The following is an 18114-nucleotide window of genomic DNA, read 5'->3' as shown; positions in this document are numbered from 1 at the left end:
CAAGTTAATATTTCTACTAATAAGTCCTGTTTTCAAATGTTATTATATACAAGTTATTTGACGCTCCTATGTCATTGTTATTTTGGTTTGGGTCATTTTCTCCCTATTATTAACACCACTAGGTTTGCATGTTTCGTAATAGTTTGCTTGTTGAATTGCTATTGCATCTTTCATTCGGATTGCACCGCGATACAGCATCTTCAAAGACCACAACCCGAGTTTCATATTCGCATCTACATGAGCTGTAACTTCGTTTGGAAAAAGTAACCATAAAACTGATCAGATACAATTAAGAGGTTTGAAATAAAGTATGCATAGGCAACATTACTATACAACTTATACTCCAGTAAAATAGCAGTGCAGATTTAAAAAGCTGCTGAAACGAAGATATGTACATAAGCCCTTTAATTTCTAATAAGGCATTAGGCATTAACCTTGCTGTTTGATCTTAGTAGCAATGTAAGATCTTATGGTCTTACTTGCAATGTCTGTGCCCATGAATTATGTATGCTTAGTTTACTGTATATCTGCAATAAAAAATTGCTGGTGACACATTCAGATATAAATGTTGCAGCATTTTAACAAGGATTTCCGTATCTATTCCATAATGGTGTTACTAAAACAAATCAAAAATAGAGTTTCAATCCTTCAGTGCTTTGCAATAAAGATGTTAGTTTCAAAATTATCTATACTGTAGCTCGATATAGCTACATACCACAGGTGATAAGAAGAAAGTTGGCCGGCCACCCCTGCATAACATAAAGCAACTTGCGTGGAGGAATTCAGAAGGGAACAGTGAGAGAAAGGACAAGACATTTTGGCACAGATGACCGATGTCACATGTGCTTGGAAAAGTGCCATGCTGGTCGTCAAATGGAAATACCTTGGTAAGCAAAAAAGAAAAAAAATCATGGGAGGAACAAAAGCTTGAAATAGGCCATCGTGCTTCAATTAGGTAACATTAAACCATTAACCCTTCTGGTTCTGGTCAAAGCCCCCATCTGCTTCTGTGAATTATATTGATATGTCACAATATCCATATGCGAATACCAAAATATAAAAACAGAAAATTGCCTACAAACAGGACCTACTTAGTGACAGCTCGGCCATAGTATTCAGGACTACCCTAACTGCTCCCTACCCCTACCTGCTCCCTTTATTATACGGTTAGGTATGATAGACTACCTTTATTTATATTGTAGGTCGAACTGTGACATCTGGCCAGCAATTACTCTCCCTACTGTCTCACTCTATGGAAGGCCGCGATTATAGTGACGGCGCGCGTGTGTGACACCAGAACAAACTCATGGAGACCAATGAAGGCACATATAGTGCGCGTGACCAAGCGCTACGGTGCTTCAGAAGAGACAAATTAAATCATTTTTGACACGTGACGGCTGTGTCACGTGAGCGGTTCAGCCAATGAGCCCACCCCCCACAGAAAATTTGGCGCCACCCACTTTGCGCACCCCTGGTTTAAACCACACAAGTTGCAATGCTAAAAGGTATACTCTACTGGCTGATCTCTACAGAATTGCTACTTTGTAATGACGGACTACACCTTGGGGTAACAGAGTGCATGCAAAAGGGGCTATCCCGCCTATTTCTCCAACATGTGGAGAAGCTCTTGGACAGGGCCCTCTTTCCTGACTCTATATTCTCTTCCTCTAGTGCACCTACCCTCACATACCTTTTAGAGGTACAGCGGGTGCCTCTAGCACTTCATAAAATAGACACCATATAAATCTTCATGTCATACACTACTGTAGTCTCAACTGTGTTCCATGGTCTCGGATGTATGGTATAGCATACCTGAATTTCAGACGACAAAGCTGCGAAATGTAAAACACGCGGGTGGAGGGGGTGGGGGGGGAGGGATTGGAGAATATTGCCAGGCAAAATGCAGTACTATTTGAAACAAAAAAAATGGGCACAATTTTTCTTTTTACCATAAATTACTTATTATGGTCCTGCTGAAGGTGTGGTTTGTCCACAATTCTCCTATAGACTGCACCAGTACTGCCTGCTGTCAAGGCAACCCAATCAATCAAGTCCACTGTAGACAGAAACAGCTGACACAGACAACCCATGTGTAAATGCTAATTTGGTTACCATTTTATGTATTCTATTTCTCTGTTAAATATTTACCAGATTTTTGTTTTTATATTTGTAATGGTTTTGGAATAGAACAGCAGATGCCAGACTCATAACATTTTAGAACTGTCTGTTAAAGCTGCAGACCAATCAATATCCTACATGTGTTTTTTTAATAAATCAGTTCTGTACTATGAGAAAATACTTGTTGCATTTTTTTTTAAACAACTCTGAATGACATTTTTTATGTATTATAATGTAACAAGCCTTTTTTGTTTCTATAGCAACCATTTACAAAGTCACAGAAACGGAGTTAATACTCCTCTGCAGCCATTTAGTGATCCCCTGAGCCGAATCTTCGCCGATCGATCGGCAACGTAGCTAATTACACCTCATTGTGTGGATTGTATTGATGCACATATTAAAGGGGGGGGGGGGAGACGGGACGGCAGCTTGGACTGCTGCCTTAAGAGAACAGCGAGGGTGTAGATTAAATTCCAGATCTAGCATTTGAAACAATTCCAGTATTGTAATGTTTCAGAAATTGAAATTGTTTCTTCATTTATATGTACACCAGAGTGCAGAATATTCTGAGCAGCATTTGTCAGATTCACTAGACTCTGAACTTCAGACAGCTTTAATGCCAAGCAGCTGACTGCTACACCAGAACACCTGTTCCAATTTATTTATACTACAGGGGCCCTTCTTAAATTTCCCTGTCCCAGAACCACATTGACTTTCAGGCACAATTATCTGTTCTTCCTGTTTAGCAAAGGGCAGCTTTGTTGTTTCCAATCCGAGTGTTACTTGCATCATTCTTAGTAGTTCCTTTTTTTTATTAAATGTGTTGCTGTGGGTGGGTACTCGTTTTTTAATACTTATTTAACGGGACAGTGGCGGGTCTGATGTCTCTTGGAATTTCACTTTCAGATCAGGATCCGGTGACTGAGTTGAAAGGTCAGGCCTGAGGTTGTATTACTATGGAAAACCCATGACATCCTAAAGCTATAGTGTCTTTCAGGACAAGACAAACAATGTTATCCCGATAGTATATTCCACCTTACAAATGTGTATAGAAGAAAAGACAAACAAATACAAATAAAAAAACAACTTACTTGTTATATAGCAATTTAAACTAATATATTTTCAGGGTGGAAAAGGGGATGTATGATCCACAAAATAAAATACTGATTTAACATGGTAGAAAAGAATAAAGAATGGGATCAGACTCCTGAGGTGATGTCAAACCTGTGGTCTGTATGTGGGGTGAGTCGTCAATGACCACACCACCTCATAGTTAACTCGCTAGCCTGCTGCAATATTTCCAGCCCCATCAGTGGATGTCAGCAGTGCAGAGAGAGAACAATGCTTTGAGTACTTAACAGCATCAGCCAATTTCAGAGTCCCAGAGTCCCATTTTAGAAATGAGCCATTTCAGACTTGTAAACTCCTCCCTCCCACACAGCTATCTGCAGCCCATTCCCATATTGACTCTCATTGGAATATAACTCATCTCACACCTCTTGCTGTTTCCATTATCCTCACTAGCTCCTGACACTAAAGAGTGGCTCCTGCATCCCACCTTTTTGCATCCCGTTAGCTGTTTTCTGCTTTGGAGTGAGGTTGGAGCTCCTGTCCCTCATCCAAAGTCATCTGCTGAGCAGGAGCTGGTGCTCCTCTTCCTCGGTCTTCTCTGATCCAAAGAGGGCGACGTCCTTGCAGTTATTCTCCACACTTCTATGGGGTTTTCTTTTTGCTGCTGCAGATGTACTGCTACGAGTGACACGGTCCCCTGCCTTCCACTTCTTTTGGGTTCCGTCAAGGCTCCTCATCATTGAACACTAACATAACATGTCCTGGAACTAAATGAATCTGGCTATTTAAGTAACGTAACATGTAGGAACCTTTCCATGAGCCACCCTAAATGAAGGCAGGTGGTGCCTGGAACAGACACATAGTAGGATGGAGAGATGTGAAGGGATTATGTGCTCACCATAAACTATTTTTTATTTATTTATTTTTTGAAGTGAAGGCTGTTTAAACAACTGTATTTTTCTCTTCAAAATTACTCCTACAATTTGCACACACACTGTCGATGAATTTGTTACTTTTTTATTTTGTTTTAGCAATGTCATTGGACTTTGAGCCTAAACAGTTTTTGTGTACTTGCAACAATACCAGGTTATAGGATGTACTGCATAATACGAACATTACTTGATATGAACTTTATTCATACTGTATGGAGTACCATCCCAGCACACAAAATGAGCACCTGTACAAAGCTAGTTGTAGGGCAGGGGAACTAAAGTGGGACAGTCTGCCTAAAATAGCATTCCCACTTAACTCACATAAAATGTAAACAATTTCACAGTGTTATTGACTTTCTTAAACACACTGAAGTATACTCAGGATAAATTTAACTTTTTTTAGTTTCTTTGAGAATTAAACCATTTTCCCATTCTTAAATAGGAACTTGGGAAAAAAACACTTAGCCTGTTCCGTCCCTTGGAGAGGACCAAATCGCGGTAAACCGTAGAGCAGGCCTGCACAACTCGTAAAGCGAGAAGGGCCGAACTGCTCCAAGGAAAAAAAAATTGGGCCGCACGGGTAAAATCATCATCATCATTATCATCATCTCTCCTCCAGCACCTCATCATCCTCATATATCTCCCCTAGTACCCCTCATCATCATCCTCATATCTCCCACAGTACCCCTCCCTATCAAACTTTGCGATACTCCCCATCTCCCTCTCATACCCCTATCTCTCCCCCTCACCCACACACATAATACCCCCCTGCACACCACACACATCCCACCCCCCCTGCTCCTCACATCCTTCTCCCCCTTGCACCTCCAATGACCCCCCCTACACCTCCAATGACACCCCCTGCACCTCCAATCACCCCCCCTGCACCTTCAATCACCCCCCCCTGCACCTCACCCCCCCTGCACATCACATCACCCCCCTGCACCTCACATCACTCCCCTGCACCTCACATCACTCCCCTGCACCTCACCTCAATGCACCTCACCTCACCCCCCTTGCACATATGCCCACCCTGCACATCACCCCCCCCCCTCCTGCACATCACATCACCCCCTGCACCTCCTCACCTCACATCATCTCCTGCACCTCCCCTCACCTCAGATTACGGCGGGACTGCGCGCGCTCGCAAGCAGCGGGCACCGGAAGTGCCGCACTGCAAGAGCGTGCAGTCTTGAGAGCGGGCTGGGGAGGGGAGGAGGGGGAGAGCGGGCTTGGGGGGGAGGAGGGGGAGAGCGGGCTCGGCTCGCGGGGGGAGGGAGAGGGGGCTCGGCTCGCGGGGGGAGCGAGAGCGGGCTCGGGGGAGGGAGAGCGGAATCAGGAGGAGGAGGGGGGGAAAGCCGCCGCCGCGGGCCGCACAGTGAGCATGCGGGCCGCGTGTTGTGCAGGCCTGCCGTAAAGCATGTGGCTTGCGGAACATACTTAACCCCTGGTGATCACATTCAAGGAAGGAGATAAACTAAATCAAACACCTCTCACATTTCAAAGCATCATGTTTACAAATTCATTAAAAACATATTCAAAAATATTTAAAGGGGTCTGGGATTTTTGTGTGGCAAAAATGGCTCCAAAACCTACAGATTTAATCCCTTAAAACAACACTCCCACTGGTTCATTTTGAACATTAGGCGGGATTGCATCTCAAACTATTAAGCAGCACCACAGAGGAAACTATACTGGGATAAGAGGAGAGCTGCACATCATAAGTTCCGTTATCGTATTCCCATCAGGAAGCCGTTTCAGGGACAGGTCGTGACGTGCCTTAAGAAGCTTCATAAATGGCCGTTCAGCTAATGTTTCCTTTTTATAGTATTTTTATTGAAAGCCTTGCATTACATATTTGTCAACATTTGTTAAGATCATAAAATGGTCAATGTGTCTTTGGCAATAACAGGTTATTTTCCATTTGCAGGTTTGTATGACTCCTCTTTATTTTATATAAAAGCTAAACTATTAAACTTTGGTTAAAATATTGTCTCAATTTAACATTTCTTTATCTGCAATACATTCCTTTCCTAGAACTTGTACAACAAATAAAAGGTAAAGTCAATGAATAGTTAACAGCAATTCCTGCCACTGTGTTACCACTGGCACGCCACCATCGACTTTCTCATCTCCTCCATCCCTCCCCCCCCCCCCCAGTACCTAGTCTTTGTGTTTGTATTGCTTGTTATTTTCCCCTTTTCCTATATGGTTCTCCACGCTCTGGGTCATGTCTACTAGTCTGGATCTTTTTGCCTAGTTTATGTATATTACTCTATTACTGTTACTGCCTTTCGGGTGCTATAGTTGTTTAAGGATTTCCTGCATAGATATGTGTTATATAATGTGTTTCCCTGTTTTCCAGAGATCTTTATTATATTCTTAATGGTGGATCTCGTCTAAGCATCTATGAAGCAAACCAATGGGTGTGCTGGAAGTTTTCCTGCACCCGCTGTTTAATTTCCTGGGATAGATCTGCTAATGTTAACAGCAGATCAGCACATGTGCAAAAATCTTCATCCAAGTTTTGCAAAAGATTATTTTGGTTTAGCCAATTTGCCTGAGACTTAGAAATCCAAGCACTGGAATAAGGCATTTTCTGGTAAAGAAGAGATAGTCCAATTGAATAGATTACCCACTGACTTACACTATATACCCCCCAAAACACTCATCTACAGTGGTGTGAAAAAGAAAGTACACCCTCTTTGAATTCCATGGTTTTACACATCAGGACGTAATAACAATCATCTGTTCCTTAGCAGGTCTTAAAATTAGGTAAATACAACCTCAGATGAACAACAACACATGACATATTACACCGTGTCATAATTTAACAAAAATAAAGCCAAAATGGGGAAGCTATGTGTGAAGAACTAAGTACACCCTTACTGCTTCCATAGGAATTATGATGCTAAGTAGCAGACAGGTGCTGCTAATCAAATGCCCTTGATTAATTGATCATCAGCAAGTGTGACCACCTCTAGAAAAGCCGAAGTTTTAGCAGTTTGCTGGTCTAGAGAATTCAGGTGTGTGTTAACACAATGCCAAGGAGGAAAGACATCAGCAATGATCTCAGAGAAGCAATTGTTGCTGCCCATCAATCTGGGAAGGGTTATAAGGCCATTTCCAAACAATTTAAAGACCATCATTCTACAGTGAGAAAGATTATTCAAAAGTGGAAAACATTCCAGAGTGTTGCCAATCTTCCCAGGAGTGGAAGTCCCAGCAAATTCACACAAGGTCAGACCGTGCAATGCTCAGAGAAATTGCAAAAAAACCAAGAGTTACATCTCAGACTCTACAAGCCTCAGTTAGCATGTTAAATGTTAAAGTTCATGACAGTACAATTAGAAAAAGACTGAACAAGTATGGTTTGTTTGGAAGGGTTGCCAGGAGAAAGCCTCTTCTCTCTAAAAAGAACATGGCAGCACGGCTTAGGTTTGCAAAGTTGCATCTGAACAAACCACAAGACTTCAGGAACAATGTCATTTGGACAGACGAGACCAAAGTGGAGATGTTTGGCCATAATGCACAGCACCACGTTTGGCGAAAACCAAAAACAGCATGTCAGCACAAACACCTCATACCAACTGTCAAGCACGGTGGTGGAGGGGTGATGATTTGGGCTTGTTTTGCAGCCACAGGACCTGGGAACCTTGCAGTCATTGAGTTGACCATGAACTCCGCTGTATACCAAAATATTCTAGAGTCAAATGTGAGGCCATCTGTCCGACAACTAAAGCTTGGCCGAAATTGGGTCATGCAACAGGACAATGATCGCAAGCACACCAGCAAATCTACAACAGAATGGCTGAAAAAGAAAAGAATCAAGGTGTTGCAATGGCCCTGTCAAAGTCCAGACCTCATCCCAATTGAAATGCTGTGGCTTGACCTTAAGAGAGCTGTGCATAAACAAATGCCAACAAACCTCAATGAACTGAAGCAACGTTGTAAAGAAGAGTGGGCCAAAATTCCTCCACAACGATGTGAAAGACTGAAAGTCATACAGAAAACGATTACTTCAAGTTATTGCTGCTAAAGCTGGTTCTACAAGATATTGAATCATAAGGTGTACTTAGTTTTTCACACATGGCTCCCCTTTATTTTTGTTAAATAAATCATGACACGGCGTAATATGTCATGTGTTGTTGTTCATCTGAGGTTGTATTTACCTAATTTTAAGACCTGCTAAGGAACAGATGATTTTATTATGTCCCGATATGTAAAACCATAGAATTCAAAGAGGGTGTACTTTCTTTTTCACACCACTGTATATAATACGTGGACCTATAAACACACACAAAATACGCCAATTTAAATATGCAAATCTTATTTCCCAGCTCGCTCACTCCTATCAAAAACCATTGCAAACAGATTTCGGACACTGTCACACATCTCTACTCGGCACCCCTTCTTCACCCTTCAGCTCGGAGGATGGTGGCACCTCTGCGTCACGGAAGATCGGTTTGCCACCTTCTATCACACCCAACTCTGATGTTCAGTTATAGGCAGAGGGAGGGATGATGTACAGATTTTAAAATATAATTTATTTAAAAAAATTGTAAAACTAAATACCTTCCAAATTATTTATCTTAAAGAAATATCCCACCCCTTTAGACAAAAAGCGGGGAGTCTCTAGAGCTGAACAATGTTAATTTCAACTTAAGGGTCCTCTCTCCTCCCTCAGATACTTGCATCTGAAGGTGATGCAGGTATATCAATCCTGTTTAAAGGTCCCATATCACGAGGCAATAGGAAGCCCCAAGGGATGGCGATGCAGCTTCCTATTGGCCCGCAGGACCTTTAAAACAGGCATATTGTGCATTTAGCCAAGGCTACTACTGGCAGCCCCAATAGGAGGTATGTATCGCGGGAAGCACGGGTCCCCAGAGCTGAAATTAACGCGGTTCAGCTCTCGAGACCCCCTACTTCCCATAAATGCCACTTTGAAAACCTATTAATGTATTTTTCCCCTATTGGACAGCTATTTATTGCATTATATATCACAATACATTTCTTAGCATCATAGCATTATGAATATTTCACTAAAGCAGCACACAATGTGGCATTCACAAAGAAACATGAGAAAAAAAGAGATAGCATCAATAAAATACTGTTTGAGCCTAACAAAGTGATACTGCACCATTAATATAAACCAGCAGATCTAGGGTATAACATTACGAGAGGCCGTTATTACTGTTGATATGCTGCATTGCTGCCCTCTACTGGTAATTCTCCTCATCACTTTCAGATTTCTCCAGTTAGAATCACATTTGGACCCATGTAAAGTGCAGTATTGTCAGAGTAAATCAGCCTTGGACAGTAAAGTGGAAAAAAAACAAATATACAGGTATAATATTTATTTTTTAACAACATTTATATAGTGTCCTTATCCAGAGCGCTGTACATTAGTTAGTAAAACTTGTTTGGTTGGTGGGCAAGGGAGGGAACATTATGGACCGGGCTATGGGTTGGGAGCATTTAAGAGCTTGGTTGGTGGACAGGGGGTGGGGTAAGGTCTCTGGATTTAATCTGGTCAGTGGCATGGTGATGGGTCTGACAGTGGGGACAGTGGTGTCAATTGGATCTATGAGGTGGGTGACTTTGGAGGCTTTTGGAGAGGCTTTTGGAAGGGGTGGGGGTATGGGAGATCATGGGCGTTGGAGATTAGAAAGGAGGTTAATGGGGGATCATGGAACGTGATGAAAAAGAGATGAGTTTTGAGTTGCCTTCTGAAGATAGTTAGGGAAGGGTCAGATTGGATGTCGTGGGGGAGCTTGTTCCAGTGGAGAGGAGCGAGTAAGGCAAATGATTGGAATCCAGAAGCATCACAGGGAGGTTGTGGGGGGTGAAGGGGGTTAGAGAGGGTTGTGGCAGTCAGGGAGCGAAGATGACGGGAAGGGGTGTAGCGAGAGATGAGTGCTGAAAGGTAAGGAGGAGCAAGACCATGGAGAGATTTGTAGACCAGGGTGAGGAATTTGAAGAGGGAACGTTGTTGGATGGGTAGCCAGTGGAGTTGAGAGAAAAGAGGGGTGGCATGGGCAGAGGGGGGGAGATTGAGTAAACGGGCTGCAGCATTTTTTATTTATTGGAGGGGTATGGGGTAGTAGAGGGGGACACCGAGAAGATGGGAGTTACAGTAGTCGTGACGGACGAAGGTGAGGGAGTGGATGAGAAGTTTGGCCGAGGAGAGAGAAATGAGTGGACAAATTTTTCTTATGTTGTATATAGATGGTAGTGACAGGTGGTAGTGATGGAGGTGATGTCTTCAGCAAAGAGGGAAGGATCAAAGACGACTCCAAGATTTCAAGCAGAAGGGGACTATAAGGATTGCTGAATGGCAGCACAACATATTTACAGAAGATCAAGCATAAAATCTGGAGGTTCAAATGCTTTCCCAGGACCTCCAAATTACATAGTTGTCGTAGGGATAACACCCAATAGTTATTTAACACATAAGTCACGGGCATCCTTACTCTTTTTCCAATTCATTGGTTATTTCTAGCCTCTGTTGCAGCTGTGATGCCCTAATAATAGAACGGTTATACTGTATTACTGCTTTTAAGGGACAGTCACACTTAGTTCACAAGAAAATTGTGAACAACGTAAGTCTTCCTTAAAACAAATGTCATCAGTGAAAAATCCCCTTTTTAGTTACTTTGGATAAATAGATTTGTATTTTCATCAAGAACCACAAAAGGAGAATCAATATTCCTCCAGATCAACCAGTTTCTTTATCTACCATGGCTTTCCACAGTCCTATCAGAGGACCGAGCAGGAGAAACTGGGGGGCACTGAGCCGATAAGAATGGGGGGGAAATGATGTCTGATTAACATGAACATTACACAAAAGGAAACCAAACCCATTATCAGGATTACAAATACCTAATGAATTTTTCTTATACACAAAGAGGCACCAATTTCCTTATGACCTTTAATCAATCATTGGTTCATTTTAGTCCTAAAAGGGACTGTGGCCTATTGAAATCAATGGGCTATAAAAAGGTGTCTTCTGGAATTGTACTTCATTAAAAATGGCCTGCATTTTAAAATGAACGATTCTGTCTTTTAGATGAAGTTTGTTACCTAAATCAAGAGAATGCAGCACTCCGCTGCAGATGAAAGAGAATCATGCAGGCTTCAATCTCACACAGCATACTTTTAAATACAACATTTTCATATTTAGATCATGCAGAGCTCCTCTAATTCTGTAAATTAATCTCTTGGTGCCTTCCTTTTGATGCAACCAAGCATTGCATATAGAAATTATGAAATAATATTGAAAACTGTTCTTTTGTACTTTCGGTAGATACACAAATAAAAATGCAGAAGGAAACTCTACGCAATCTGTCAAATAAAGCAAAACATTAACTGGAGTAGGCTTTATCGTTAATAAGAGATAGAGAAACAACATAGTTTGAAAGCTCGTCAAAAAGAGCAGCCACTTCCGGATCCGTCACCTTCGGATCCGGTCTCGATCGCCTGGCAAACCGGATGATGCACAGAACCTCCTCCCTGGGTCTCTGATGGGGCTTGGAGAACACAACGCGTTTCTCTGTCAAGCAGCTTCCTCGGGAGACTCTTAGGAGGTTCTGTGCAGAGGAAGGCGTTATCCGGGTTGCCAGGCGATCGAGACCGGATCCGGAAGTGACATCACCAGTGGATGCAGTCCCGTTGTGTTTGGTGAGATAGCGACTCACCTCACATACGGGAGACGCCGTTGTACACCAATATGCTTGATTTTGTGTGTTTGATGTAAGCCTCGATTTCGGAGGGACATCCTCTGTTCTAAATATATTCATATTTTCCAGTACCATCTGCACTATTATCTTTCTTTCCATTTTGTGGGTCACCGGAATGAGTATTTACATGACTGCTGATTTGTGAGTATAAAATTCGGAAATACGTCTGATATACCCACTGTTCCTGCGATACTGCCCCATGTTGTTCTTTTTCCTTCTCCGTGGTACATATCCCCTGCGGTGTGGAATAAAGTTACTGCAATACATCATCTGTTAATTTCCAACTCTCTTAATCTTCTAACTGTTACAGAAACCTGGCTCAATCCTCAGACATGGCCTCTAATGTTGCACTATCCTGTGGTGGTCTCTCCCTTAGCCCTACCCCCATACCAGGGAATATCCACCTTCCCATACTTCGAAGTCCAAGCTGTCTCTTTCCCCCACCTTCCCTCATTTATGGACCTAAATCTCAATTTCTAGACAACTTTGCTGCCTTGTCGACTAACATACCTACAGTATATACAATCCCAATGCCACTTCAGCTGCCCATCTCAGCTCTTTAACCTCTTCCTATTTATTTATAAAATGTTTTACCAAGAAAGTAATACATTGAGAGTTACCTCTCGTTTTCAGGTATGTCCGAGGCACAGTTATGATGACAGATACATGGTTACAAATCCTGTGGTCTTTCCCAGTGGACCACCTCTCCTACTCACTGCAGTGGACACTCTTGACCAGGTTTTCTCCCGCTTCTGCTCTCCAACTCGTCTAATGTACCTTCCATCTCTCTGACCACCACCGCCTAACCTTTAGCCTTGCTCTACCGCAACACCTACTTCCACACGCACACATACAGAAACCTACATGCTCTAGGCCTCCTCCAATTCTCTGCATCTTTACAACCTTTCATATCTACCCTTCCCTACCCTTGCAACCTCTCTATATGACAGTACACTCAGTCGTAGACAAAAGGTCTCCCGCCACCAGTAGTCACCCCCAATAATGTAAGCCATAACCATGGCACACACACTTTACCCACTACCTCCAAGAGTGCTCACGCATTGCGAAACGTTAACACTGCCCTTTCCCTTACCAAGCAAACCTACTCTTCTTTCGTCAGAAACTCTGTCCCTCTAGCGCTCAACGCCTATTCGCTACCTTTAACTCCCTTCACCACCCAACTACACCTGCACCCCTTCCACCCACACAGCGCGAGACCGCACCACCCACTTCACAGACAAGATTACGTTAATCAGAAATCACATCTCTACATGTCAATGGCTCCTACAGTGTTTCTTCTCTGGTGTCATCTCTTTACTCCCTCTTTCTGTTGGGGTCCCACAAGGCTGTCTTGGCCCTATGCTCTTATTACTCTACACCTCTTCTCTTGGCTTTCAGTATCATCTCTATGCCGTTGGCACCCAAATTTACCTTTCATCCCTTCTCCTATCCTGTGTCACAAACTGTCTCTCTGCAATCTCCTCCTAGATGTCCGAACATTACCTAAAGTTTAACATGTCCAAAACACAATGAATACGGTTATCCCCTTCCACTGCCACCCCTACACCCAAACCTCTCCCTCACTGTCAAGAATACCGCAATATCATCAACACTTCAAGTCCGCGGTCATCTTTGACTCTGCTCTCTCCTTTATTCTCACATTCAGTCCCTCAAAAGGTGCTACCATCTACACCTCCTAAATATCGCCAGGATACGCCCTTTTCTCACTCATGATGCAACTAAAATCCTAATTCACTCACTCATCCTGTCCTGCCTTAACTACTGCAACCTCCTAGTTGGCATTCCTCTTATCCGCCTATCCCAACTTCAATCCATCCATAACGCTGCTGCCAGACTCCACCTCACTCACTGATCCAGTTCTGCTGTGCCACTATTCAAATCCCTACACTGGCTTCCCAATATCCTCCAAAATGAAATATAAAACCTTAGCTCTGATTTGCAAAGCTCTCAACAACGCTGCCTACCCACCTTACATCTCAGCCCTCAGCCCTCATCCCAAATGTATCCCTAAACGCCCCCTACACTCTGCTCATGACATCCGCCAATCTTCCTGCCTTATCACCTCCACTCACTCCAGCCTACAAGACTTATCCCGTGCTGCCCCCTCTCCGGACTTTCCTGCTACCAAACTCTCGCTCAGGTTTCAGACACTTAAAAACTTCCTAAAAACTCACCTTTTCAAGGAAACCCATCTTCCATACACCCCAACATCCTCCATGTTCCTCAACCCCGCCAACCCTATTGGTACCAGTTGTGCAGCTAGACCAGACTCCACCCTAACATCTCCCATACCAAAACCTTAAATGGGACCATGTAAGGGAGTCAAGGAGTTAAACTCCCATTACAGGGCAGGAGACTGAGCTAGGTGTCGGATTTCCTGCAGGTGATAAGTAAAACGTCTGATTGAACTGAAGATAAAAGGCAGAAATGTGCTGCTTTTCAGTGTCCCTGTTGCAGGCTTTGTAAGAGGATCACAGATGAGAGCTCCCACCCGCAGGGATCCGGGCTTGTTGACCAGAGGATTTTTCCTGGCAACAGTGGGGAACCAAAAGCCCCACATAGCAGAGAAGCCTGCACACAAAGAAGGGCAAAAGACTTTCTGGGAGCAGCAAGACTTCAACGCCTGCAGCTGGAGAAATCGGAGACGCTGGACCAGCATCAGTCAGATAAGACTATTCAGTATATTGTTCCCTAATTATTATCCCATATGTTTTTGGACTGGGAACTGGCCTACCCAGCCAGTCAGATAGAAAGGGCCAGAGTAATGTTTATTTAGCCTCTTAACGTGGAGTAGGTGTTTGTTTTATGATTGTGTTTTTCCTTAAAGGTGCAGTAGCCCCAATTTTTTGGTTGCTGTTTTGTGGAGAAATAAAACCACTCAACGTTTGGTTTACCCTAAAAATGCATGTGTGGACTCTTCTCTGACCTCGCCTACAGACCGCTTCATCAAAGATCAACTGTGCGGCTGGACCATACTCCACCCTGAGCCACACTCCATTCCACAATGGAGCAGTCACCTTATCTTGTGTTTCCACATTCTCTCATTCCCTTTAAATTGTAAGCTCACAAGCTTGTCCACATTTGTTGGTCATTATCAAATCTCTGTACACTGCTGCAGAATATGTTGGCGCTTTACAAATAAACAAGAATACATGTACAGATACTATATGTTAACCATCTACAATTTGTTGTAATCAAAGAAATTTGGGGGGGGGGGAGAAATGTTTTGAGAAAAAAAAAAGAAAGAAGTAAAAAACTAACTAATGTACACGAAGGAATTTTATAACAGGCATAAAAATGTACACTTCTCAAAAAATAAAAATAAAAAAAATAGACTGACTTCCAGTTAAATTGGTGTAGTGTATAACGAAAGTTTGTGACTATTCCCATTTGCATATCGCAACATTTTTGAGACAAAAATGTTAACTCGCATGTACTGTAAACAAGAATTTTCAGTAAGCGAACATGTATGCATCTTATTTTTGACATTTATAGCAATGCAATCATGTGTATGCTAAAAAAAAAAAACGAAAAAAAAACCCAAAGATATCAAATGTAAATAGGCCCAGAACTATGTACAAAATACTAATGGGATCATTCCATATACGCCGAACCGGCTATTCGGGCTGCTGCCAGCTTTTGAAGTCTATGGGGATTTGTGGTTGAATGGCCACTTCAGTGCTTATAGAACACTGAAAATAATTTCCCCCTGTCTGCCATTTTAGTGTCCCAAGGTTTCAAGACTGGAAACCGTGGTAAAGATGGCTGCCTGGAGGAGAGACTGGGATAGTTGGGTCCAGTACGATTTTGGGAAGTTAAAAAAATATATATATAAATGGGTGAAGGAGTTGTATTAACTTACTATGTTCTCCCTTTCGATGCGTTCTTGTTCCTTCTGCCTGTTCAGTGTACTGTGGTATTGCCGGATGGGGTTTGTGGTGGGTTTCTTGCTCCTGGGTTTTGACGTCTGTCTGGTCAGCTCTCTCAGCAGTCTCTGGTTTTCCCGGTCAATATGCCTCACCTCCTCGGTTGAAAAAGAGTAGTTCTTTTTGAGCGCTGGATGTTCAACGGTCAGGTTTCTCTGCTCTTTTTTATCTAAGTGCATGAATGCTGCAAACAAACAAATTATTATGTCAAATGAGAAAGCACCAAATTTAAATAAATAAAAATTGCAAAATGGGGGAGAGCAATGGGGGGGGGGGAGAGAGAGAGAGAACAATGGGGGGGGAGAGAGAGCACTGGGGGGGGAGAGAGAGAGAACAATGGGGGGGAAGAGAGAGAGAGCAATGGGGGGGGAAGAGAGAGAGAGCAATGGGGGGGAAGAGAGAGCGAGAGCAATGGGGGGGAAGAGAGAGCGAGAGCAATGGGGGGGAAGAGAGCAATGGGGGGGAAGAGAGAGAGAGCAATGGGGGGGAAGAGAGAGAGAGCAATGGGGGGGAAGAGAGAGAGAGCAATGGGGGGGAAGAGAGAGAGAGCAATGGGGGGGGAGAGAGAGAGCAATGGTGGGGGAGAGAGAGCAATGGGGGGGAGAGAGAGAGCAATGGGGGGGAGAGATAGAGAGCAATGGGGGGGAAGAGAGAGAGAGAACAATGGGGGGGAAGAGAGAGAGAGCAATGGGGGGAAGAGAGAGAGAGCAATGGGGGGGAAGAGAGAGAGAGAGCAATGGGGGGAAGAGAGAGAGAGAGCAATGGGGGGGAAGAGAGAGAGAGAGCAATGGGGGGAAGAGAGAGAGAGAGCAATGGGGGGAAGAGAGAGAGAGAGAGCAATGGGGGGGAAGAGAGAGAGAGAGCAATGGGGGGGAAGAGAGAGAGAGAGAGCAATGGGGGGGAAGAGAGAGAGAGCAATGGGGGGGAAGAGAGAGAGAGCAATGGGGGGGAAGAGAGAGAGAGCAATGGGGGGGGAGAGAGAGAGCAATGGTGGGAGAGAGAGAGCAATGGGGGGGAGAGAGAGAGCAATGGGGGGGAGAGAGAGCAATGGGGGGGAGAGATAGAGAGCAATGGGGGGGAGAGATAGAGAGCAATGGGGGGGAGAGATAGAGAGATAGAGAGATAGAGAGAGAGAGAGAGAGAGAGAGAGAGAGAGAGAGAGAGAGAGAGAGATAGAGAAAGAGATATAGAGCTCAGCGGCAGCGGGGGCCGCAGCCTAAGGCCGAGTCCATAGCAGGGGAGGCCGCGCTGACGCTCAGTGCTGAGCCCCTGCATCTTCCATGAGGATGTCTTTAGAGGGGGCTCATGCGAGCGTCCGCAGGCGTGCTGAGGCGTTGGATTTTTCAGCCGACAGCCAAGCTGTTTTTCAGAGTGCTGTCGGCTGAAAACATCCAATCAGCGCGAAGCAGCGTCAACGTCACGGCGCCGTGACGTCGGCGCCGTGACGTTGATGCGTCGTAGGCGAATGGCCCAGCGACGTCACTGCCCCGCCTCCCTCAGTCTCCCGATCGCGCCCGCTGGCTCGCCTGCATGGGCATGAAATCGCACAGATTTCAGCAGGCGAGCCTCAGCGCGGTCCAGCACTGACAACCCCTCTATGGACGTGGCCTAAGGCGGCCATTTTTCAGGAAACAGGAGCCCTTCTCTGCAGTTTCCTCACAGGGCAGACAATGCAAGCCATGGGAATGCAGGATGCGATCTGACCAAGAAAAACAAGCCTCGCTGAGCCTCAAAAGGGTTAACTACCAAGAAGTAAGACAGATATAGATATATAAAGCAAATAAAAAGATCACTTGTGAGCACATCCATATGTCTTAGACAGGTCTGTAACCCTGCTTTTCGCCATTATCACCTAGCAAAGGGGTGTGCAAACGTTTTCCCGTGCGCACCCTTCCCTGCTCTCCTCGGCTCCTCACGCCCCCCCCCCCCCCTCCGCAGCATTATTTGACCCCGGGTTACCAGAACGACGCGTAGTGGGAAGGCAAGTGTATTATAGAGGCCTCGAGCGGTCCCCCAGCATTTAATTTAAATGCCTGGGGGGAGAGTGCGGGACCTCTATAACTGTCGCGCCCCCCAAGAAAATCTAGTGCCCCCAGTTTGCACACCGCTGACCTAGCATAGTGCTTCCACTGCAGCAAGGGATTCTGGAAAATGACATGCAAATGAGCACAAAGTGTCACCTATTGCCTCAAATGCATTTTTACATGGAATTGCTGCAGTGGATAAAAAAAGAAGAAAAATGAGATAGAGAGCGCACAACAACTCATACTGTAGTAGATAACTCAGCATATATTGGCAGTATAA

General features: G+C 44.2%; 1 protein-coding gene across 1 annotated transcript in view; it reads right to left on the bottom strand.

The window, feature by feature from the left end:
* The window catches only part of CFAP97 (cilia and flagella associated protein 97), a 43658-nt gene that overhangs the window by 5973 nt on the left and 19571 nt on the right, over window positions 1-18114 (bottom strand). The window contains exon 4 of the mRNA XM_075610244.1: window positions 15747-15994. Coding sequence (XP_075466359.1) covers window positions 15747-15994 — 248 coding nt within the window. The remainder of the gene's footprint in view (window positions 1-15746; window positions 15995-18114) is intronic.

Source organism: Ascaphus truei, chromosome 1 (genome assembly GCF_040206685.1).
Source record: "Ascaphus truei isolate aAscTru1 chromosome 1, aAscTru1.hap1, whole genome shotgun sequence".
Taxonomy (NCBI): domain Eukaryota; kingdom Metazoa; phylum Chordata; class Amphibia; order Anura; family Ascaphidae; genus Ascaphus; species Ascaphus truei.
Note: the sequence above shows the minus strand (reverse complement) of the source record. Positions and strands in the feature narration are given on the sequence as shown.